At 49.0% G+C, this 24,341-nt stretch overlaps 1 protein-coding gene across 5 annotated transcripts in view; it reads right to left on the bottom strand.

The window, feature by feature from the left end:
- Nucleotides 1-24,341, bottom strand: part of NRP2 (neuropilin 2) — a 120,063-nt gene that overhangs the window by 42,808 nt on the left and 52,914 nt on the right. For all 5 annotated transcript variants that reach the window (XM_061148940.1, XM_061148941.1, XM_061148942.1 and 2 more), the window contains exons 8-12: nt 16,233-16,377; nt 14,739-15,088; nt 12,512-12,656; nt 7,719-7,835; nt 4,675-4,815 (exon numbers count right to left, since the gene is read on the bottom strand). In XM_061148940.1, coding sequence (XP_061004923.1) covers nt 4,675-4,815; nt 7,719-7,835; nt 12,512-12,656; nt 14,739-15,088; nt 16,233-16,377 — 898 coding nt within the window. The remainder of the gene's footprint in view (nt 1-4,674; nt 4,816-7,718; nt 7,836-12,511; nt 12,657-14,738; nt 15,089-16,232; nt 16,378-24,341) is intronic.

The following is a 24,341-nucleotide window of genomic DNA, read 5'->3' on the forward strand; positions in this document are numbered from 1 at the left end:
ACAATTTTTATTACTATAATTGCTATTACTTAGTATTTACTCTTTTTGATTGAATGGAATAGTTCTGACACTGTCTATGTTACTTGCTGACTTAACTGTGTTACTCAGGTAGAATGACACAGTGACAGGCATTGAACACTCCCATGAAGGGATCAAAGAGAAGACACATCCCCCTAATTATCTGCCTCTTGATTTACACCAAACCAAGGAGCAGCAGCAGCAGCAAGGGCCCTGGAAGTTACCCTCGTGTTCATCTCAAAAGATGCTTGAGTAGTGCTGACCAAGACAGCGTCCTGTGATGACTGGTGTGTTCTCCATCTGCACCACCCCACACAGAGTGGGTACTGAGCCCTTAAAATGTGGCTGGTATGATGGAGGAACTGAAGTTTTGTCTGTATTTAATTCTGATTAAAATTAAATTAGCCCCAGGTGGCTAGTGGCTACCATATGAAGCAGGGCAGGTCTAGACACACAGGTTCACCACAGCATCTCTCTGCCTTGTTCCTTGCTGAGCTGAATCTGATCATCCTCAAAATTCTGTTTCTAACCAGTGCACCCAAATTCTGTTCCTGATCAGTGCACCTGAGAAGGTCTGCAGGAGATACAGTGGCTCCCACTAGCAGAGACATTCTCAGTGTCATTGCAGTTACAGGGCAAAGGCAAAGTGCCTTCTCAGAGAGGGCTTCCCAGGTGGCATTAGTGGTAAAGAACCCACCTAGCCAGTGGGAGACAAAAGAGATGTGGGTTCAATCCCTGGGTCGGGAAGATCCCCTGGAGGAGGGCACAGCAACCCACTCCAGGAATTCGGAACAGGGCCCCCTGGGGCTACTGTGAACACGCTCCAGGCTTCTAAGTCACAAGCAAAGAGCTAAAAAAAGAAATTCTGAGTGTCTTGAAAGACTATCTTGAAAAACAAAAACAGTGGAATAAAACCAGAGGGTGTCTTGTCAGCCTTAAGCAACTCTTTCCACTAGCCAGAAGAACCGAACTAATTGCTTACTTAAAAGGAAAGGAAAAGAAAAGAAAACAAGAGAAAAGAACGAAATCAGAAAACATCTGAGGAATGTAAGTCGTTTCCACAGACAGCTCTAATCAAATAGCCAGTTATGATATTTCAACATGGCTATTTCCTTTTTTCTTTCCTGTCTTCTCCCTCTGCACTTGATGGAGAAACCTCCTTAAGTGTAATTACTTTTGTTTACCTATCTAACAAGGAGATAAAACACACAGCACACTTAGAGAGTGGTGCGGTCTCCTCTCTGTGGAGGGGTGAAGTGTGGCTGACACAGTGGCTTTCAGGCTTGACTTAGAAGGCCCCGTGATTTTGAACCCGTCAGCATTTGCCCTGCCCCTAACCAAGCACAGCTGTTTCCTTTCTCCCAACTGCTCCCCTCGGGGCCCCAGGTTTTTTTTTTTTAAGAAATAGAAGAAGAAGAAAAAAGGACCACCCTGAACTGAAAGGGCTTTCTATTCTCTCCTGCGTAGAATCCAGCGTCATGTTTTGTAAGGAGAAGGAGAGTGGGAAATAGAGCAAATAATTCTTTAAATCATCGCAGGATGGACAGAGGGCTCTGAAGACAATATTATGATTCGGTTTTCTGGAGGCAGTGTCCAAGGGCCGCTTTTGCAAACCTCAGGGATTCTTCTGGAAGAGGAAAATTGTTATTTTCTTTCTCAGTTTCTTAAGGGAGAAACAACATTAGACCTAGCAGTTCCTCATGGCCTTAATTTTCTTTCTGTCCCTATCTAGCCAGCCAAGGTTGGACTGCTGCCCGCTCTTCGAGATTGCTCTGAAAAGCCCTCCCAAACCGCAGGCTGTGATGAATTAAGTGGAATGAGGGGCAAGGATGAGGATCCCCAGCCAGTAGCTGGGGTCGACTGGGGCATCAGGTGAGGGCCAGGGCAGGGAGGAACCTTGCCGAACAGAGTAACTTAACGCTCTTCCCAAAGTGTCACTTGCAAATTGGCGGCCTTGGAGCCTGGACAGGGCTGACCTCAGGCCTTCCTAGAGAAAATCTGCTCAGAAGAGTGCAAGGGAGGAGGTGGAATTGTTAGAAAGAACCCGAGGATGGATGCTGAATAAGATTCGGTAAATCTCCCCTTGCTGTATCATCGACACCCCTTCACGCAAAGCGCTTTTGCCAAGCTGTACCCTTATACACACATACCACACACACGCATATAAACCACAAACACACTCACACACAAATATACAGACACACACATACGCACACATTTTACACATGCACACAAACCAAACACATGCATATCCATATTTACAAACACACAATATTGACACATAAAAACATAATATATGCACAAACAGACACAACCACAAATACCTCGAGAAAGAAACACATGCACGAACATACACACACAATGCACAAATACACACCTATAAATGTGCACACACACAGACACACACCCTGCAAATCTCCTTTACGTTTGTATAAAAAGTGGGGGTTGGGAAAAACAAGCAATTAATTGGGCCAAGTCTCAAAGGAGAGGAAATGAAATGAAAAATCCAGGCTGGGTTATAAAAATAAGTATTTTTTTCCAACATGCAGGAGGCTCATTATATTAATTAAACATTATTGCAGTGAACGAGAGGGGGGAGGGTGATTAAGGCTGGGACGAGGGTAAGTGCTCTCCCCCGTTGCCCAGGGCAGTGGTGATCTTCAGATATTAATCTCTCTGAGCACTCAAATGCTGAAGAGATAAACACTTGAAATATGAAAATGTTTTTCTCCAGAGCAGACGCCGTGACCCTCCGGGAAAGCAAGTGCAGGGCGAGTCAGAAGGCGGCCTGTGGTGCTCTCCCAGCATCTGTCCCACTGCCACCCCTGGGGCGGGGGGCCCCGGCCAGGCCTGGGGGTGAGGGGCAGCGGGTGAGACTCTGCACAAGGGGACGCCTCTCCCGCTTTCCTTCTCTAGGCAGGCAACGTATGATCTACTAATTTCTAGAATTAACCTCTTTCCTCTCAAACTCTTTTGGGGGCCTCAGGTCCAGGAGCATTGAAAGCTAACTCGTGATGTGCTGGAGCAACATCTACTACGTACTGGCCTGAGAGAGCCGATTGTGGAATTTTCTGGAATTTTGTCAGCCAGTTGTTGAAACACAAGCATTACCAATGGAACAATATAAAGTTACCCAGAAATCAAGTATATTAGAAAACAAAAGGAAAGAAATTCTCAAAGTGCAATACTTCCTAATTATTTTAATACATCTTACCGGTACACATGATTCCGAAGTTATTTATATCTACTGTATCTGCGTGATGGAAAAAGCTAAGGCTGTGTTGCTTACTTCTCCACTCCGCCTCTGATGATGTCATGTTGGTAGCTTGCGTTCAACCACAGTGGAAGGATTTACACCACAGAGTGGCAAGCATTACAAAGCAGATTAAAAAAAAAAAAAATCCTGGTGGTTACACCTTACTGGAACACTGCTATAAAAGCCTGCCATGGTACAGAGTGTGGATAACACTTGTTTCTACCTGCTTAGAAGGGCTAAAGACAACCCCTCCCTCTACTTTGGCCACCTGATTTGAAGAGCTGACTCACTGGAAAAGACCCTGATGCTGGGAAAGATTGAAGGCCAAAGGAGAAGGGGACGACAGAGTATGAGATGGTTAGAGCGCATCACCGACGCAATGGGCATAAACTTGAGCAAACTCCTGGAGATGGGGTAAAAGGCAATGGCAACCCACTCCAGTACTCTTGCCTGGAAAATCCCATGGACAGAGGAGCCTGGTGGGCTGCCGTCTAAGGGTAGCACAGAGTCAGACATGACTGAAGCGACTTAGCAGCAGCAGCAGCCGGGAGATGGTGGAGGATAAGGAGCCTGGCAGGCTGCAGCCCATGGGGGTGGCAAAAAGTCAGACATGACTTAGCAACTGAACAACAACAACAACAGCTCTGTCAGCAGCGTCAGGAGAGGCTTTGAGACCAAGGGGGTGGCTTCCTCATATTCCAAGGACTGGCAGCGATGCTCTTTGAGAGGCCAAGTGGTTCAGGCCCTTGACTTGGTTTTCGACAGAAGTGATGATACCCAGAAGTAGCAGTCAAGGAGTTTAGGCCAGGAGTTTCCCAATGAGCCATTTTAGGAACAATACCCAGGTTGGAGCTGACCAGAGGCTCCGCGCTGGTGCTGGTGAGCGCTGACTACGGGAACAAAGGGACAGTGACTCAGCCCTCTCCTAGGAACTCCCAGCTGCTCTTTCTTTCTTCTTCTTTACCTTAGCCTCTCTCCCTCCCTCCCAGCTTCCAGGCTGCCCGGTAATCACAAGAGAGGGCCGGGAACCACCAACCAGCTGTTCTGTCGGGTGAGGTTGTCAGCAAAGACTTGGTGGTTTGTGGGCAAAGAGCAGAGGACTGCTCCATGGTGGGGAGTCATTAGCAAGCTCGCCAGGGAATCTAGAGCTGAAAAACACGGTGCAGGCTGGTCTTACATGTGTGTCCCACTCTTGGCCACCCCATGGACTGTAGCCCACCAGGCTCCTCTGTCCATGGGGTTCTCCAGGCAAGAATCTGGAAAGTGTTGCCATGCCCTCCCTTCCAGGGGATCTTCCTGACCCAGGAGTCAAATCTGTGTCTCCTGCGCTGCAGGTGGATTCTTTACCACTAAGCCACCAGGGAAGTCCTCTATCAACTTGTCACTCTCGGCTGGCTTACCTGGAAACGTCCGGTCGTCGGGACTGGAACTGCTGGCCCAGGTGCTCCTGAGCCACTTGGCGTGATCGTACATCCAACCACAGGGCTCCTCTGGGAAATCAAAGTTGCAATTGAATCCTGAAGGGAGCTGCAAATCTTTGTCTACAGGGGAAACAAAACCCAAAACAAGGCAAATGAAATGGGCTGGGAGAACAGCCACAGTGGTGCTATTTAAACCTCTGGCAGGGCCTAAGGGGAGAGCAGCGAAAGCAATGGCCCCCTTTGCTTATTCATTGAACCCATCTTGGCGATGGTTGGCTTTCGGGTCAGCCTTTGGTCTCATCCTTCCCAGGCATGAAAGCCAAGTCTGCCAGTGCTTCTCATAGTCAGCAATTATAAATGAGGCCACCAAATGGCTGCAGGCTCTAATCAGCCTCTTCTGTCCACCTTGGAGAGCAGACAAATGTGAAAATCGCTGTTCGCTAAATGCCAGAGAAGAATGTTTCCCCAGCGCCTCAGTGCAAGGCGGGATCCTGCCAGCCTGGCTGTCAGCAGTGATGGGCAGCCCGCTGGCACCCGCAGAGGCTGGAATCCGAAATGCAGGAGGTGCTGGCTGGGGAGGAGAAAGTGACCTCGGAAACAAGGAGGGCTTGTTTGCCTCCCTAAGCCAGGTCTCTTGTTTCAGAGGACCAGTCAGTTCAGAAACCCCAAGGGGAGGTGCTGCCAGGAGGGCAACTTGGCATGTTAAGGGCAAAAACGAGGGGGGTGGGGGCAGACCAGCCTGCCACCCAGCTCAGCGCCAGTCAGGAGGAAGAATAATTTCACATGGCTTGGAGTGCCCCAAGGCCAGGATTCCAGGGGCAGCAGAGAATGGAAATCTAAGAAGAGACCACACAATGGCTCGTCTCCATCTGCAGGGCTGTTCACCTCTAAGTGAATAGACTGAACCCAAGAGTTTCTTTTGAGGTTCCACTCAGCTCTAAAAATCCAGTCTGAGCTGGTGCCAAACATGTGATGAAGTGGGGGTGGAGGGGGAAGAGAGGAAATGGGAACCCAAATTAGGACTCTTGGCTGCGGAGACAGCGGAAAAATGCTGCTCAATGCTGGGAGCAGGGAGGAAGTGGGGTCTTTGGCCTTTTCACTTCCCTTCTCAGGCTTCCCAGAGAGGAATTTCTGTGGGGAAGACCTAGAATGCAGGTTAGGAAGTGAAAAGGGAATAACAGACTGATTCAACAAGCTGCTCCCACCCTGAGGGTGAGGAGGGCTCACCTCTGAGGGGAGGGCCCTGCTGGCCTGGGGGCACACGGCAGATTGTCACTGGGTCCCGCTCGCCTCTTCCCCTTCCCAAGAAAGAATATTTAATATTTGCCCATCCGTGGCCAAAGTCAGCATGAGAACAAACACATGGAATCTATTACTGCAACATCAACCTGTGGCTTGGAAAAGTCAGCCCTTCGCCCTCACCATCCCCTTCTCCCGACAACTTCTAAATTTCTATTTTTCCATTCAAAAGTATGGAGTAATTCAATATAGCATAATTCCTCTCAAATGTTTATATGCATACTGTATCTCAGGAACCCAATTCCACAAAGAGATCTTTCGCTAAAGAAAAAAGAGAGAGGGAGAGAAGGGAGGAACCACTAAAGAAACCCCAAATGAGACAAACCACACTATAAGCGGGCAAATTATATTAAACTTCTGATTTGCAACAGAACTCTTAAATTTTCCTTTGGATTGGCATTTAGATAAAAACCTTCCTTTTGCCCTCCACCAAGCTAACTCTGCTAATCCAACACCAACACAGTAAATGAATGCATTCCCCTTTTGGCTCTCAAACTCTTTCAAACATGTCTTGGAAGATTCTCCAAGTCTCTTTCTCCTCTTCATAAAACAAAAACAAGTTCATTAAAATGTCAGAATTCTGAATTCAACTATCCCTGACCAAGAGTGTTCCCCCGCCTCAGCCCACGCAATATACAAAAGCGCATTCCTAAAAGCATATGCATTAAATTATCATTTTGCAGTCATACAACTTCAGCATGTATTTTTGGCTCTCCTCCCATTCTTCTTTGTAGCCATTTTTGGGAGCTGTCTACCCCATCAGCACAGTTCCTCATACTGTCCAGTGATTAAGGGCATGGGTTCCGTAGACTTTATCATCCATCTATCCACTGACTGGGTGCTAGGTTTTTATGTCTCCATCACTTCCCCAGCCTCTTCACCAATCTTCCCTCATTTGGTTCAATGAACAGTTAATAATGATCAGCAATTTACTGTAAATTGAGGCTGTCAAGCATTTAATCCTAGTCAAAAATGCCAGGTGTTCCAAAATTTGTGGTTTGTTAGGAATGTCCTCATATTCTGCGGCCTTAGCAGGAAGATTTAAAATGTGATGTCCTTCTTGGGCTCTGCCAATTATTGTTTTTTTTTTAATCTGAGTTGGATATGCTTAGGAGAGAAAATGAAAATGATATAGATTTCCCATGTGATGAGGTTGATGGGAAATGAAGAGGCCCTGAGCGTTGAGGGACAACTGAAGTGACTTTTCGAAATTCTGCCTTTGTCACTGACCTCACTCGCCTTGTGGAAAATGCAGTGTCCACTCTTAGAGTCATAACTGTCATGCCTTCTCTACCAGTGATGGTGAAAACAGAGGGAAATGCGTAAGTCACGGTTAACTGCTGAGTTAACCCAACTAGTGTGTTCCACTGACCAAGTCACCCAGCCGACAGCCAGATCTCCCTTTGACTGTGCTGTGGACACAGCAATCATGGTTGTGGATTCCAAAGATAGCAAGTGAGGGCTCGGAAAGAAGACTTCTCAATGGAGCTCTCCTTGGATGGGCTCTTATTTCAGCTGATGAACAGTGTACTGGTGTTTCCATTATCTGAATCCTTCTAGATAGGTTGTAAATTGCCACTGCCCCAAGCCCCTAAGTACCACACCTTCCTGACCTCTGACCAAGGGACCCCCAGTTCCTGGCCCCAGCCATGGACCAGCCTCCACTGTGCCTGGCCAGCACCCATGCCACCCCAGATGAAACACAACCACCACCCCATCCTCACCATCCTCAAAGCTGCAGTTCTCCCCACAGTCCGTGGTCTCCTCGTCAATGGGGTATGGGGTGGTGGTCTCTTCACTCTTCACGGTGGGTCCCAGTGTCTCAACTGTGGGCTTTGAGTCTGCAGAGAGGCAAAGTACGGGAGTGAATCCTTCAGGCAGCAGCCTGTGTCACACGCAGCAGGAGGAAGATGGCAAATATTAAGTCTCTCCTCCAAGGGTGGGCCTTTCAAGATGGAAGGAGAAAGGAAAGCCAAGATGGACACACACACACATGAAGTCACTTTTGTGTGCTGTGGTGAAGTCAAAACCATAACCTGTGTTAAGAAGAATGGTCCCTAGCTGTAGACACAGCCAAGACAGAGGGATGAACACAAACCTACCTGTTCACTCCACTGCAGAGGGTCTGAGGCCAACACAAAAGGCCATGCCAGGCCGTAATGAGTGTGGGTGACACGGACCCCAGGCGGGACTCAACCATGCCCTGGGTGTTCTGTTTAAGACACTGGACTGTGGTTAAGACTCCACGCTTCCAGTGCAGGAAATGTGGGTTCAATTCCTGGTTGGGGAAGATCCCACATGCCACGTGGCACGGCCAAAAATGTAAAAAAAAAAAAAAAAAAAAAAGATCACTTAAAGACACAAGTATGGGTGACACATGTAGTGAACGACATCTATCAAAAGTGGTTTTGAAAAAAGTCTGGCTTAACACAGTGAGCTCCACCCTGCGGGAGACACCTGTCCGTGCACAGACCCTCGTGTGGCCACCGGAGTGGCCCTGGCTCGGCCCAGCCAGCACACGGAACAGGCCTTCTCATCTCTACCTTCTCTGGGTCAGATGGCGCTTTTTTTTGAACCAAAGCTAACCATCTGTTACAGGATCATCAGAAGCACAAGGGCTGAAGTCAGAGCAAAGCCACTGGGAGGTGGGACCCCACACACTGTTCCTGTTCGCACAAAGCTGAATGGAAAAGAATAGGGCTCCAAGGGACTCAGACTCCATTCAGTGGAAAGCATTCAGGGCTGTGCCTTTAGGTCAGGGTGTGGCAAGTACAAATGCTTCTAGGATACAAACCACTTTTGTAAGAGGGGGATGGCCCGCTGGGGGGCGGGGAGGGTAAAGGGCTGCAGGGGAGGTGGTAGAGGAACGCCACATGCGGGTTGTAAAGGCAGCCACCACCATGATGGCCCCAAGTAGGGAGGTGGCCAGTGTGGCCAGATCTTGCAAAAAGATGTCTCTTCCCACACATGAAGCAAAAAAAAAAAAAAAAAACCAACTGAAGGAGTCTTTTGGGCCTAGAAAAGAGAACAACAGTCTCAAAGGCCCCTTGCTGAATCATCTGACTTCAGAGAAAACAAAGTATAACTTTAGTTCCACCCTGATGCTCCAGGCTGGTTGCATCTATCTGGGACTTATCAGCCCCTGTCCGGAAACCTACCACCCCCTACACCCACCCAGAAGACTTATCACCCCCTGCCCAACTACAAATGTCATCTCAACAAAAGAATACTCAAAATATCCCGCTGCTTCCACAAACCTCCCTGTAAGTATGAAGCCTCCCTGATCCCTCTCAGCACTCAGCCTGGTCATCAGGCTGACTGTCTCTCCTCCTTGCCTGAATAAAGGTAATCTACTTCTGTTGAGGTCATCTTTCCTTTTCTGCCTCGCCGGAACTGTACCTTACACCAACCCCAGGGAAAATCTTCAGACTTGTCAATGTTGGTAACTGATTCAAAATATGAGGAGCAGGCAACCAAACCTGGCTGGGCAAACCTGGCTGAAGGCAGTCAGTTCTGCCCTCGGCTCTAGGTGATTCATTCACCATCCATTCACTTGTTTATTTGTTGCTGCCAGTCATTCATTCAGCAACCGTTCGTGAAGTGAATGAAAGCATGAGTCAGGTGCTAGGTGGGGCCCCAAGGAATGCTGGAAACCGATGTTTAAGTCTGCGTGTTGTGAGGTGGGGTCTTCATCCCGGGGCTGGCCTCCCATAAGACTCCCCAAAAAGCCTGTGCATGGCTCCTACCATTTCTATATATGTTTTTTTTTGTGTGCTACTGTATGTAATTAGGCATCTTTGTCAGCACCCTTCAGGATACCATTTAATAAAGCCGGGAGCTGAAGGAAATCACTAAACGCGCTGAATAGCTTTTTCACGGTCGACTTCCCATCTTTCTGCTATTAAATACTATGAGCATATAACCTTTCATACTTCCTTTTGCCATGTCTGCCTCTCACTCACAGTAAATAGCAAACAACCTCAGAGCGTCCTAATTTGTAAGTTCAAATTTGTCACCGTGTCACAGAATCTCCAACACCATTGTAGAGCATCTAGCGGCAGCAAGGCTAGAAGTAATCATTGGAAACACAAACAAGTGAACAGGTGAAGTAGCCCTGTCAAATTATTTAGCTGCAGCAACTCAACCCAGCCCATTCTATTCCCTGTTATCCTTTTGGGGTGGGAAGGAAGAAGGGAACAAAGGTGAATCGCAGAAATGAATGGAAATGTGAAAAGCAGAAAGCCATAAGGCCTGGGAGAGCGATTCCAGGAAATGTTAGAGTGGGTGAGCTTTTGGCAGAGATGTAAAATGTTAAATCCAGTGGCAAGGGGGGCGGGCTAGGCTATGAGAGGGCAGGACACATGAATGAAAGTGAGGGGATGACAGCGGCCCCCGTGTCCACTGTGTTTGTACTGGACACTCAGAGGTAACTGCCCATCACGTTACGCTCCCCGGCAATTGAAACCAGATGTCAGAGACTTCAAAGGGAAGGAGGCTGGGCGGAGGGTGTCGAGGTCCTACTCTGATCTTCCAAAGAATGGCCAGGATGACTTTGAAATGAGAAACCTGTTGCTGACCATCTCCAGTGTCATCTGGGCCAGCTTGGGAGGGGTAGTAAGGCCATTAGCGGTTGTTCAGTCGGTCATAAAGCCGGGCCAGCTCGGGAGAGGCATGGCACGGGGGTACCGGGACAGGAGTAGAGTATGAGTCAGCTCTCAGCTAGCTGAGTGGCCTCTAGCAAGTGGCTCTTCTCCCTGGGACTCAGTTTCCCCCTCCTAGATCGGTGATCTTTTTCAAGCTGTACGTCACCCTGTTAACAGGTTATGGATCAATTTCGTGGGTAGGACTAGCATTTTAAAATAGGGACTCCGAGGGACTATGATATTTCAGAGTGTACTCATGTGTTAGCACTGCTTTGGGAACTTTTGTTTCAATCACATTTACTTCTTATAACAAGTTTATCAGGTGCCAGGCAGTAGGCTAAGTACTTTATTATTTTATTGAATCCTCATGACAACCATGAGGGGTGTAGATATGCTACAGTCACCGCCGTTCTTCAGCTGAGAAAACCGAGATCAGCAGAGGCCGGACTTGAACTTGGCAATCTGTCCCTAGAGTCCAGGCTATGTTAATGATATTCTATATTCCATATGCACACATGTGGTAGTGTGTGCCTGTGTGTGTGTACTCACGCTTGTAAGTCAAGTGGGTCATGATACAAATTTATTTTAAATTGCAGATGATGGTCAGAAACGCTTGAAAGTCACTGGCCTTGCAGCCCTCGGGTCCTCTGTACCTCTAATGCTCTGATGCTGGCCAGAAGCAGCCAGCTTGGGTCACTGCTGGAGGACCGATTTCAGTGGCTGCAAGAGGACAGGTGAGGCGCACCCAGCAGGCTGCAGGGAACCTGGCCTCACTCCTTCATGACGGGGAGTAAAGTGTCTTCCCACTAGAATGCGTTCACCCGGGCTGCCTTCCATCCGGAGGTGAGAAAGGCTAATTCGGCCGGATTCCCAGCCAGCACGCCTCAACGGGACACCTCCTGGGCGCCACGGCAACAGCACACAGGCAGCATTTTTCTCCCCGGGAGCCAAAAGCACTTCTCCGACATGCCCTTATTAATCCTTCACCTTCCCCTGCTGGGTGAGCTGCTGACAGGTACCTTACAGACAGGAAAATGGAGATACCTGGGGCCCGGTCCTGCCTGCAGCTCCTGCTGTCTCTGGCTTGGCGCGCCAGCTCAACTCTGGCTTAGCTGAGATCCGTGCCAGCTCTGCCCGGGAGGAGGGCGGTGGCCTGCAGAGGAGGGAGGCCCTACTCGGAAGGATGGATGGGGTGCTTCCCAGGGAACAGGGAGGGTGGCCGTGATCAGTGGGCCTCATCCTGTTCAGGAGACTCTGGAGATGCTCCCGGGCCACTGCTGGGTGGAGGCGGGACCCAGCCAGGCTTCTGCCGCACAAGGGGAAGAAGGCGGGTTCCTAGCAGCTCCCCCGCAACAGGGTCCCTCCCGAGCAAATAAATGCCTTTTACAGATGTAGCTTCGAAATGAAAATGAAGTCTCTTAGCCACTGACATCTGGAGGCCAGATTCAGACATAAACCGATTACTTTATTATCATGAGCAAGGTTTTTTTGTTCCCCCCCCTTCCCTAAATCAACAGCCACAGCCCTCCGGCCTGAAGAGTCAGGGTCTAATTGAATTTGGGTGGGTGGTGTGTGGTTACGATTTGTTTTTGAGACTTGGGGTGGAGGACTGAAACGATCCTCTAAAATCGACAGAGCACATCCCTTGAGAAACTGTCCCAAGTCCAGAGGTGGCAGGGCCCGTGGTTTGAGGTCGAATAAGGTGGGGCGCAGGGCAGGAGGTGGGGAGTGGGGCTGTGAACTGATGGGGCGTCACCAGGGATGGCTGCCTCTCTGCCTGTCCCCATCGTAGTCTGACCTCCTCCCGGGCCGTCCCAGGAAGCCGGGGTCAGGAGACCGTGTGAGCGAGACCTGAAGTGGAAAGGGGGCCTTACCTGTCCAATCACAGCCCAGCACCTCCAGTCGCATCCCAATGCCTGCGGGCGACCACCTCTCTGGGTACACCCGCACGTACTGCGCCAGGACAGGGTCGAACCTCCGAATGTCAGGGGTGTCATAGTGCATGTTTCCTTCAAACAGCTGCAGGGGAGACAAGGCCACTCAGCCCTTCCTGGGTGGACGCCTCTTCACCACTCCCTTCTGCTCCTTCCTCCCCCATCCCGCCCCACCCCTTACGTCCGGCTGGAAGTCTGCTTCAGAGTTAATCCATGGTCGCTGCACATTTCCGTCTGAGGGACCCCCGTTCTCAGACCAAGGTTTTTATTCATTTGGGAGGTCCCAGAAACATGGCAAATAGGGAGCAGATGAAAGTGGCAGTGGTTGGGTTCTGTTCTCTATTCTGGGAGTGAAACTGAAAATGCAGAATTTGGCTCTGAGTGAGTCTGAAGCTGTACTTGGCTGGGGAGGAGGAAAGGGCATGCAGACTGTCTTGCCTGTTCTGAAGTTCTCCATTTATTAGAAAAAGAAGTTCTTTCCCTGATGCTTAAGAGTCTAGATTTAGAAACTCCCAGCTTGACAATTTCGACTTAGAAAGTTCCAGGTCACCGAGAGGCTGAAGGGAAAGTGACCATCCTTTCTCTAGGCTGATGACTATTTCTGCTGGGCACATGTTGACAGTCTGAGACTGTGTTCCCCCACCTTGGTTTAGTAGAAGACATTCTGTCAAAATAAACCTCACCTGAAGCCACACTACATGAAGCTGATGACCGCTGGGCTTGCCCTGGCTCGAGTCACGTGGGGAACCCAACCCAGAGCACGCCTGCGAACCAGTGACTCAGGAAAGGCGGTGCACAGGTGTGCCAGGGGCTGTGCCTGATCTGCATCCAGGAATGTGGCGGAAGGCCCACAATTCCAAAAGCTGGGCACTGTCATGGGGAGAGCAGGCTCTGAGCCTGGCTAAGATCATCTCCTTTCCCAGGCCCTCAGAATGGTTAAGAAGACTCAAGGTCAGCTGTCCCTGGGGGAGGGAGCCTGTGGTCCAACTCTTGTGTTCCATCCACTGAAGGTTCCAGTTATCAAGACCCGAGCCCTTTCAAGTCACTGGAATCAGGAGTTGGGAGTTTACATTAGCATTGCAAAACCTCCAGCCCAGCGCTTGCCTCTGCGTTAAGAATGGAAACGTTGGCTTAGTAAAGGGGGCCGAACAGAGACATGTGATACCCCTTCCTTTCTAGAGGCCTTGATCTTCTGCAAAAAATGAAGAGTTAACTTAGCATTGAGGACTGGTGCCCCAGGCTGACTGGGAGATTCACGTGGAGAGGGACAGGGGCATGACATCCCTCCCTTTCCTGGAGCCCCCTGGTGCCCCCTGTTCAGGGCTGACCTTTACCCCTGCAATGGCAGGACAGAGTGGGCGACGCTGGCCTGCACTTCTGGAGTTAGTCTCATTTGCCTCTTTCCAGTCTCCCTGTGAGAGGCGGGAAAGATCTAAGCAGTCAAGCCCAGCAAAATAAAAAATTCAGCAACACTCAGAAACACACAGTTGTTTTTGGAAGTCATTCCCTAAGTTTCTATAGTTGAGCCTCCAAGAACCACATCCCCTTTGAATATCTGGCCAGTTCCAAGGAAACTTTATCTGAAAGAGGGTATTAAGAGTGTCCAAGTTACTAGCAAGGTGGTATGGAGTAGTGGTTAGGTGTTCGTGCTCTGGATCATGGCTCTACCACAAGTACTGTGTGACCCTGGACATGACATCAAGCCTCAGTTTTGTCATCTCTGAAATGGGAGGGACCATAAGATCTACCTTCTAGAAATGTTATAAAGATTTTCATTGTTTAGTTGCTCAGTCGTGTCTGACTCTTTGTGATCCTATGGACTGTAACCCCTCAGGCTCCTCTGTACATGGGATGTTCCAGGAAAGAATACTGGAGTGGGTTGCCATTTTCCTCCTCCAGAGGGTATTCCCGACCCAGGGTTAGAACCCATGTCTCCTGCACTGGCAGGCCGGTTCTTTACCGTCTGAGCCACTAGGGAAGCCTGTTGTAAGGATTAAAAGGCATTTAGCAGAGGGTCTGGCACAAAGTATCCTTCAGTTAACATTTGTTTGACTGGCTCATGGGAGTTGGTGATGACCATCTAGATGGGAAATCTGACACCCCAGCCTGCCCCAGATCAACCTCCCTTTGTGGGGCAAGGTTAGGGAGTCCTCTGGGAATATCTTACCTTTGGCTGCTGGGTCCGGGGGTCTTGGATGTGTTCCCAGTCTTTGCCATTGAGGCTGTAGGAGACTTTGAACTTGCGCACAAACGCCCTGGCTTCCACCGCAGTGATGCTATCTCCTCCACGGGCCCCCTGGATGATGACGCCTTTCACGGTCTTGGGCGATCCCAGGTCCACCTGGAGCCACTCCTCGCCTGGCTGGGCCTGAGGGATCCGAGGGAACCAGCCTGAGCGGCTGCTGACCAGGCGGGCTGCACTGGGGCTCCAGAGGTACTCACGGGTGGAGGAGGCAGAGATCTGGGAGTCGGCGATGAGCCCCGAGAGCATCCCCAGCATGTTGGAGCAAGGGGCGTCTGCAGAGAAGGAGGAAGATACAAGAGGTCAGGCTGGTACCCTATTAACTGGGACCACCCTCATCAGCAGGGAGCTGTCAAAGAACCTGACTGGCAAACACTTTAAGTCAGCACTGACTTCTCTGCATTTCAAGGTAAGATAGCACTGTGGTTAAGAGCATGGCTGGGCACCAGACTGCCTGGATTCACATTTGCTTTGTCACTTACTAGCTGTGTGACTTTGGGAAAATGATTGAAGTGTTCTGTGCTTCAGTTTCCCTAGGCCTAAAGGAGGATTAGCAGTAGTACTTACTTCTTGGGGGTTGTTGCAAGGATTCCATTAGTTACTATATAAAAGTCAGTTACTGATTCCGTTAGTTATTGTATGAAAAGCACAGTGCCTGGCATGGCTGAGCATCTTACGCTGTTAGCCAAGGGCTCTCACATCCTTGTTGGTGACAGTCCCCACTAACCCTCCCGGGGGTGGTGAGCATAGGGGAGCTGTGCTGAGCATTGAATCGTAAGCTGGGTGATTGTTTGCCCATCTAGATGGAACCCTTCGTGGGGTTAGGTCTTTACTTCCATATGTATCATCACAGCTCTTTTCTGCCTTGCATCCTTCTCACTTGCTGTTCCCTCTACCCAAAATGCTGTTCCCCTGAGTCACCATCAGACCACCCTTCACTCAGCCCAGACCTTTAAGTGTCACATCCTTAGACAGGCTGTCCCCAAACTTTTGACCAATGTTTCAAGAGGTCCCTTCAGTAACTCTCAGAGCACCTCTTCCTCTTCCTTCACAAAGTTATCCCCATACTTACATTTGTTTATTATCTGTCTTGCCCCCCAGCCCGAACGCTCTGCCATGCCAGGGACCCTATCTGCTCATTCCCGTCTCTTTTTCATCTCCAGCTCCCAGCGTGGGGTCTGGCACACAGGGGGCCTTCTATAAGTATTCATGCAGCCATTTAGAGAGTGGAGGTTGCCTGAAGACATGGTACCCAGTAAGGCAGGGGCCAGACTTCGTGTGCATTCAAGACCCACACAGGTAAAATCGAGTCTCTTGTGAAGGCCACGTGCAGCAACCATGCTGTTAGCACAGGGCTGGAAGCGGGAGCAGAGCCCAGGACTCAGTTCGCTCTCCAGCCTCACAGAGACCCCACTTCACCTGTGACGCGGCAGCCGAAGAGTTCCAGGCGGAGGGCGATGCCCGTGTGCCAGGTCTGCGGGCGGACCCTGATGAAGCGTGTCAGCAGCGGCGAGTGCAGCTTGTTCAGAACCACCTCCGTGGCATCGTTGTTGGCTTGGAAGACCTGTAACATCACATGCCAGTCCATGTTATTGAAATCCCTGTGTGTAGTTGAGCCAGGCAGTCTTTGACGGAGTGGGGTCAGCTCTGTTCAATGTTATTTCCCATAAGCTTAAAAATAATCAGTGGGTTTGTAGTCTGGGGCTGTTTTAGAAATGCCGTGGGGGGAAAAAAAAAACAAAGGTAATTTCTCACACTGCTCTAACTTGAAAACAATACATGGTCTTCACAAATACTTTTGGAGGCAAGAAAAAATTTTGCCTCTGGGCCTGAGAGCAAGCAGAGGAAGGCACCGTGAAGAGGAAAACATTTTCAGAAGCCAAGAGAGAAGGGGAATAAAAATGGAACGACAAAGTCATCTTTTAGGGCTTGTGGACCTCTCTCCCTAGCTTGAACTTCACTTTCCCGCTTACTCAGGTTTCAGCATAAAGATCTGCAGGGTATTTTATCATCAGAAAGTGCATCACGATTGTTTTTGTTAGTTACTTAGAGGTCTCCCTGCTCCATAGATGGGTGAGAAAATGGGGGCACTGTCTACCCCGGTGCCCCTATGTCAATCAACACTTTCTTGGTTCTTTCTGGTCTTTGTTGCAGGCAAACCCTCGGAGTCCTGCTCTGGCTTCCTCTCACTGCAGTCTCCGCCCTGTAATGAAATCCACCCCATCCCCATCTGACTGATGCATCTCTTATGGTAAGAATGGCCGTTCCGAGTAGCTTCTGATCCAAAATGGTAGGAGCAAGTCCGAGCTTACCAGATGGCCCAGATCAATAACTGCCACATGGACCTTATGCTTTTTTGTGCTCTCCATTACAAAAAAGAAAAAAAGAGGAGCTGGAACAAGTGGACATGAGTTTCTCCCGGTTTCCCTCGATAAGAGTGGAGGGAAAGACCACTAACCACCACTCCTAGATCATACCTGTCACAGCTCTACCAACCAAGTGACTGTAAATCCATTCACAGCCAACTGTGCAACAACTAGCCATTCCTCTTGGGTAGGGGGACCAGCTCCTTCAGCTTATGACACCTATAACACATGAGACGTCTGGGCACGGATAGGCTTTGGACAAGGGGAATGGGGAAACTTGTATGTTGGAATGCCACTGAGCCAGATGCTGTGTAAACACAATCAGGCCTAAAAAACATCCCAGGAAGTAAGTGCTATTATTTCCACTTTGTTGATGGAAAAACTGAGGCTCAGAGATGTCTGTCTGGATCCCAAGTCCTTGCCACATTTTTAGGCTGCAGGCTTGTGGTTGTCTCCCTTGATTCTCGTCTCGCTTACACGTGCAGTGTTTATGTCGGTGTTAGGAGCCTTGAGATCCCCAAGCATGGGTGGGATGGAGGGAGAGCTGCTATTGAGTGGTGTGCTCCCACTGATTCTAATCCCAACGTAGAAGGCTCTGGGAAACAGTGAATAGCAGCACCAAGGCTTAGAGCTAATTAACAACGTGGTCCTGGCTTCCTTAGGAACTGTAACTAGGAACTCTGCCATTTGGCAACCTTGAACCTTCTGTATTTCCCACTTGCTAAAGGTCAAACGTCAGAGCCATTAATAGCTCCCACCGATGGTGCCGGTGAAGGCTAAGAGCCATCATAGCTCTTGCAACCAAATGAGGGGATGTGGCCTGTTGAAGAGAAATGGAGGGAAACAGAAGACGAAACAGCATTCAGAGGACCACTGTATGTGCTGAAACCCCTTGTTCCTGGTCCTGAGCCCACCTATTCCAGGGGAGCTCCCCCCTCCAGCCTGGCTGTTCGCTCTCCTCCCCTGGGGAGCCTCCGCTCTGGGCCCCAGGCCGCCAGTTTCCTCCTCTGCCGCTTCGCTGACTGCCGGGAGCACCAAAGCAGGACAGACGGCCGCACGCATCCCTCCCAGCTTCAGTTTGGCTGTTTCCCTCATTGTGATTGAGGACAAAGAAGAGCGAGAAGACGAAGAAAACGGGCCACAAAAGCAGAAGGAAAGAAGTTGGAGCCAGACACTTGGGAGAAGGCCGACAGGAAGAAGGAGGTGCCTGAACCTCCGTGATCTAATCTTGGGGAAGGAACCGCCAGGAGGAGGGCCAGGAGGCCGGACAGCCCAGGCCCCGCCATGCCCCCTCCTTGGCTTCCTTGCCGCTCTGGGGAAAGAGATGGAGGAACTGAGTCCAAGGGAAGGAGATGAATCAGTTCTCCTAGAATTCAGCATGAGGCAGCGGCTCCTTGTCTGTTTTTTTGTTTTGTTTTGGCAGGGCAGAAGCAAAGGCTAGGACTCTGCTTATTTCGGACGGGTGCTGTGAGCAGTGGGGGGCCCCACTACTGACCTCCTCCCTGAGGATGGTGGTGGCTGTGTGCGGCCTCCATCAGGAGACGCTAAGGAGTTCCAAGGCGGAGGGCTTGGTGGGGGGTTTGATTTGCCACGTGAATATATAATTGGAGTGTTGAGTGGATTTGGACCTCAACACGGCTGCTAATCCGCAGCGTGCACACCACGCTGGCACCGGTTAGAAACAGAGCACGTCTTATGTGTTTTTAATGTCCAATTTTATCTTATCTGACCCCTTCATTTCTCAGCCTGGGCAGACAACACCAGGAAACCATTTCTTTCCTTCCTCAGTAAGGAAATGACTGTGTCTTTGGACTGTCTTGGGGAGGCTGGCTGTGTGTGGGCATGGGGAACACACGCGTGTGGGTACGTGTCTGAGGAGGGGGCTGCTCTTCCCATGGATGTGTGTGACCACAGGCTGGGGTCAGCCTCCTGGATCTCGGCCCACAGTGGCATCAGTCAGTGAGGGAGGCAGGCACATGGTGTATCTACCTGAGGACACCTCGTTGATTCTCTAATTGACCTTCCTTCTGCTATTGCTCACTCTTCTCCCACCCCTGAACCAAACGAAGGCTCTTTCAAAGTGACCTCAAGTAGTCAATCCTGTTTCTGAGCCCAGTTCCTCCTCAGTGTCTTGTTTGCCCATGAGCCTGTGCTTTTAACTACCCTCTGTTCTTGGGACCCTTGGCTGACGGAATACCATCTCTTTTTGGAATGTGGACCATTTTTAAAGTCTTTATTGAATGTGTTACAATACTGCTTCTGTTTTATGTTTTGGTATTTTGGCCATGAGGTAGGTGGGATCCGAGCTCCCCAGCCGGGGATCGAACATGCAGCCCTGCACTGGAAGGAGAAGTCTTAACCTCTGGATCGCCAATGTGTGGTTGTGCTCAGTCGCTCAGTGGGGTCTGACTCTGTGACCCCACGGACTGTAGCTCCCCAGGCTCCTCTGTCCCTGGGGGTGACCCAGGCAAGAATACTGAAGTGGGTTGCCATTTCCTCCTCCTCGGACCTCCAGAGAAGTCCCCAATACCATCTTATTTTAATAAACTTTTTTATATACCTGTTACTCTGAGGTGGGCGTAGTAGAAAAAAGTTCAAACACTACTGAACCAGGAGCCAGACTCTGTTGTTAATTAGTTCCTGCTGTGCTTCCTCACTCAGTCGTGTCCAGCTCTTTGCGACCCTAAGGACTGTAGCCGGCCAGGCTCCTCTGTCCCCGGGGATTCTCCAGGCAAGAACACTGGAGTGGGTTGCCATGCCTTCCTCCAGGGGATCTTTCCAACCCCGGGTCAAACCTAGGTCACCCGCATTGCAGGCAGATTCTTTACCGTCTGAGCCACCAGGGAAGCCCTGACTGTGGGCAAATATCTCTACCTCCCCCAGGCCTCCATTTCCTTCTCTGTTAAATGAGGAGATTGTATGAATTGATCTGTAGAGTCCCTTCTGGCCCCCAGATTCTAAGGCTTGCTTCACAAGAGTTTCTCATTTAGAACTGCCCTAGGAGTGTCCACTTTATAACAGGGCATTTTAGTTACCACTGTCCCTTGTAGCCTAAGTGCTTTTGTGGACAAATGCTGTGGATTTTCATACCCTTCAAATAGTGCTCAGACTCAGAATACCTAGTGACTGCTCCACTCAGAGGGAGAATATACCTTGTTGATGTTTTGGTTCAATAACAGTTCAAATTATTAATAAATGAAGAATAATAAATAACAACACCTTAGTCCTCACATATTGTCTTGTGCCCAAAGATATCAAAGTGCAATTTATGAAAATCCATTTTTAATGAAACATTAAGCAGTTTCTATTTCTCCAGACCCAATGGATTTATAAGGACTCTATTTTTCTCCCTGCACGGCCCTATTTATAGCTGGTAAATGCTATCATATATTATACATCTTTATGACTTTCTCAATGCTTCTGTGGTTTCAGAATCACCCTTCATATGTTTTCTGATCAAATTCTCTGAGATGGATTCTTGGCTTCCAGTCGAGGCACTGCAAGGTAAGGAGTTGGCGTGCTTGGGAAATGATGCCAGGAAATTGGTTTCACTCCCTATTCCCCGCCGACTCACTGAATCACTATAGGCAAATCAATAAACCTTAGATACCTTGATTTCTCCTTCAGGAAAATAAAGTAGATAGCAGGCTTGCAAATAGACACTGAACTTTACCAGCCAGCCCTCCCCGCTGGCTCTAATGCCAGCACCACAGCCAGGACAGATGTTAGACGGGAAGCTACAGCACAAGTAACAAATAGGTCTCTGTTTAACTGGGAAAGTTCAAGCCTTCACAGCCATTAACTCTCAAGTCCCGCCTTGAGGACAAGAATTTTCAGGCCATCACTTCACAGTGAGGAGTCCACATTGCTGAGAAAACTCAGTGACTTGTCAGCGTATGGCACACCCAGATAGATGTATATAAAATGTGATGATCACATTTTAACATCTGCTTTAAAAGCTGGATGTCACAGATGGTATATGTTTTTGTTAACTAAAAAAAAAAGTGAATATGGTTGCTTTCCCACCCAAAGGAAAACCAGAAGTGTGTTCAAGGTGATCCTAGCTTTCTAAAGAGGTGGGATAGCATTGATTATGTTGTAATTACTAATGCATGTGTGTGTGTGTGTATATATATATGTGTGTGTGTGTGTGTGTATATATATATATATATATATATATATATAAAGCTACGTTGAATATAAAGATTTCTTCAAGTGCACTTCTGTAAACCAAGTTTGAAAAACAATTCAGGACACGAAGTGGTTTAGATAATCCATTTGGTGCCTTGCTGAATTCCGAACATAATCCAACACTTGCCAATTGATTCTGGAGACCTTTGGTTTATTTTCAGTAAGACAGAATCTGAAACCGGCAGCACTTCATGGATTTTTTGATTTGCACCTCTGGGAGAGGGGGGCATCTGCCAATTAAATTGGCTGCCATCCAATATCCCAGTTTGGTTATTATCCACAAATCACTCTTCCCCCACCCAGGAAAAGGAAACAACATGTTTGTTTTGACCATGTCTGTGAGCTCATAAGGCATGGACTATACAAAAAAGAAAAGTATATATGTGTGTGTGTGTATATACATATATATATATATATGTATGTAGATATATTTATACTCTAATAAGAAACATCTAGCCAGAAAGCATCACGTTTGGTTTTTGAGGTCATCTGCTCTTTGTCTTTCACCCCATTTCTAGTCATAGCCACCACTTCCTGCTGACCCCTCCCAAAGATCTCTTTGAAGAACATGCAGTGATGTTCTCAGGCACCACTGAGAACAGTCACTGTTTCATTGCCTACCTGGGAGTCCTCTCTGAGGGTGGATTCTCTGCCAGCCCTGAATCTCTGTCCCATACGCTGGGCATCTCTGCCATCAACGTCCGGGTGCCCAGGCCAGTGCAGACACCCAACAGTCTTTGAGCCTCTTGGCGGAGAGCCGAAGCACAGGGCCCCGGTGCTCCTGGCAGCCTCCCCTGCCTCCGTCAGGCAGGCCTTGGGTCCACAGACGCAGACCCTCATTCTGTGCGCTGCCTCCCACCTGACTGGGCTTCCTTTGTGCCGTCTGCGCATGCCCGTCCCTTCATTACCTACAGTGTGACCTACAATTAACTTCTATTTTGCTGTAAAGTGAACACAACTGGCTCCAGGAACTGCACAATGAGCAGAAAATTGTTCAAAGACAACACAGTGCTGGAGCCCTGGGGTAGAAACCATGCAGGAGATCTTTTTCTCCTTCCTTGCTTTTTCAAAAAATAAATATTTCTCTTCACTAATAAATATTTCATTGCATCCAAAGTTTTCCTTTGCAATCTACTTGGCAAAGACTCTCAAGGAGCAGAGCAAAGCCAGCAGAGAAGAGAGGTGGCAGGAATGGAGGGCAGAGACGGGGGAAAACAGGAGCACCTTTTAAACATTCTTCTCAGGAACCACCATACTGACCCATCCTCACTCAGGACCAAGGGCTGGTCCTCCCTCTCCCACCCACTCTCCCTTGCATTTTCTCTAAAGTCAGCCATCAGGGCTGCACGGAGAAATAAATGGTTAATCAATGAATACCATCCTGCTTAATTAATTTGTTGCACCAAACAGGCAAGGGTAGGGGTGGGGATGGGGGCCTGCTGCACTTGGGGAAAATGATGTTAAGGTAATGGACTTTTTTTTTCCTGTTTGTAAATCTTGGTCCTGACATTTCTCTCTTAAAACTCTTCCTTAAAGACTATAAATTTTTTTTTTAAAGCTGCTTTCATTCTAGTGAATGTGGGAACTTAGCCAGATACAGAATCAGAAGGGATGTCTCTCTCCTGTATAAATATATATCTATGAGAGACACCGAGAAAGAGAATTTAAGGGTGGGAAGGGATGGGGGTAGGGCAAAGAAATTCCCCCACCACCAAATGCTCATTTACCACCACGATGCCCTCCTATCTCCTCTTTACTTTAGGGCTGTTTTTATCATCAGGCAGTGTTGCTGAGGTGAAGGAGGAGACAGAAGGGCAGGAGCTTGTTGTGGGGTGTAGGGCAAGGAAAGCCAATTTTTTTTCTGGGGGTGAGGGGTGGAGGTGGGTAGTATGTGCACATCCCCATCTGTGTGTGCCTTGGGGGGCCCATTAGATTTACTGCAGGATCATGTTACCCCCATCAAGATGCCGAGCCCTGGAACACAGCGCACTAACAGGATTAGGGTTTCAGGATTTGAGACAGGAGAGCATGAAGGAGGAGAGGAGCAGAGGACAGCTCAGGGATCGGGGGCTGGAGGCGAGATGGGTGGCAGGAGAGTGGACTATCAGAGCCATGAGGGGGTACTCCTATGAAGGTGGGGCAGAAATAGACATTCTACCTGGGTGGGAAGGACCTCCAACTGAATGCCTCCTGAAAGGATATTGCCACATTATTTAAGGAGGCATCTTTTCATCTCCAGGTGGGGAAAAGAGAGCAAAAAGGGTACAGGGACTGAGGTTGCTAAATCTACCTGACAACTGCACTCCTTTTCCAGAAGAAATCTCCGGAAACCACAGAGTAGGGAACCAGTGATGGCAAAGAACCCGACAATCTACCCAGCGAAGTGTTCACCCCACTGCTCATCTGGGGACGCTTGGGCTTTTGCCCAAGCAAAATCACGGCACCATTTCACATTTCCTGCTGTCTGCTCCATCCCACTGGCCGTGGGTCTGGAAAGCACGAGGAATTTAGCATCAAGGCTGTAAGTGCCAGGGAGGCTGGCCTCCAGTCCTGGAGACAAGTCAGTACCCATGGGAGCTGGGTGAAGCCAGCCATGGGAGCTTGATGGAGAAAAGGTTCCAAGCTATGTATAATGCAATTTTCCCTGGAGCTTCCTAAGTGGAGAGGCTAAAGGTCTGAGCTCATCCCATGGCAAATGGATAAAGGGACAAACTTAATTACCAAGGGCCCTCGATTCTTCTTGGTTATAATTGAGGGGGCCAGATACACTGGGGGACTTGAATTTGGAGAGGACATCAGCCCTCTTCTGAACCTACATGACCCTGGACAATATAATCATATCCATGACTTCTAAAGTTTGATGTCCATTACTAGCTGATGGTTTGAGTCATTGCCTTAATATTATACACAATAAGTAAAATTACTACAATGAAAGGGAAAGGGAAAGCCAGTCATCTGTCAGGAGGCTTCA

This window comes from Dama dama, chromosome 8 (genome assembly GCF_033118175.1).
Source record: "Dama dama isolate Ldn47 chromosome 8, ASM3311817v1, whole genome shotgun sequence".
NCBI classification, from domain to species: domain Eukaryota; kingdom Metazoa; phylum Chordata; class Mammalia; order Artiodactyla; family Cervidae; genus Dama; species Dama dama.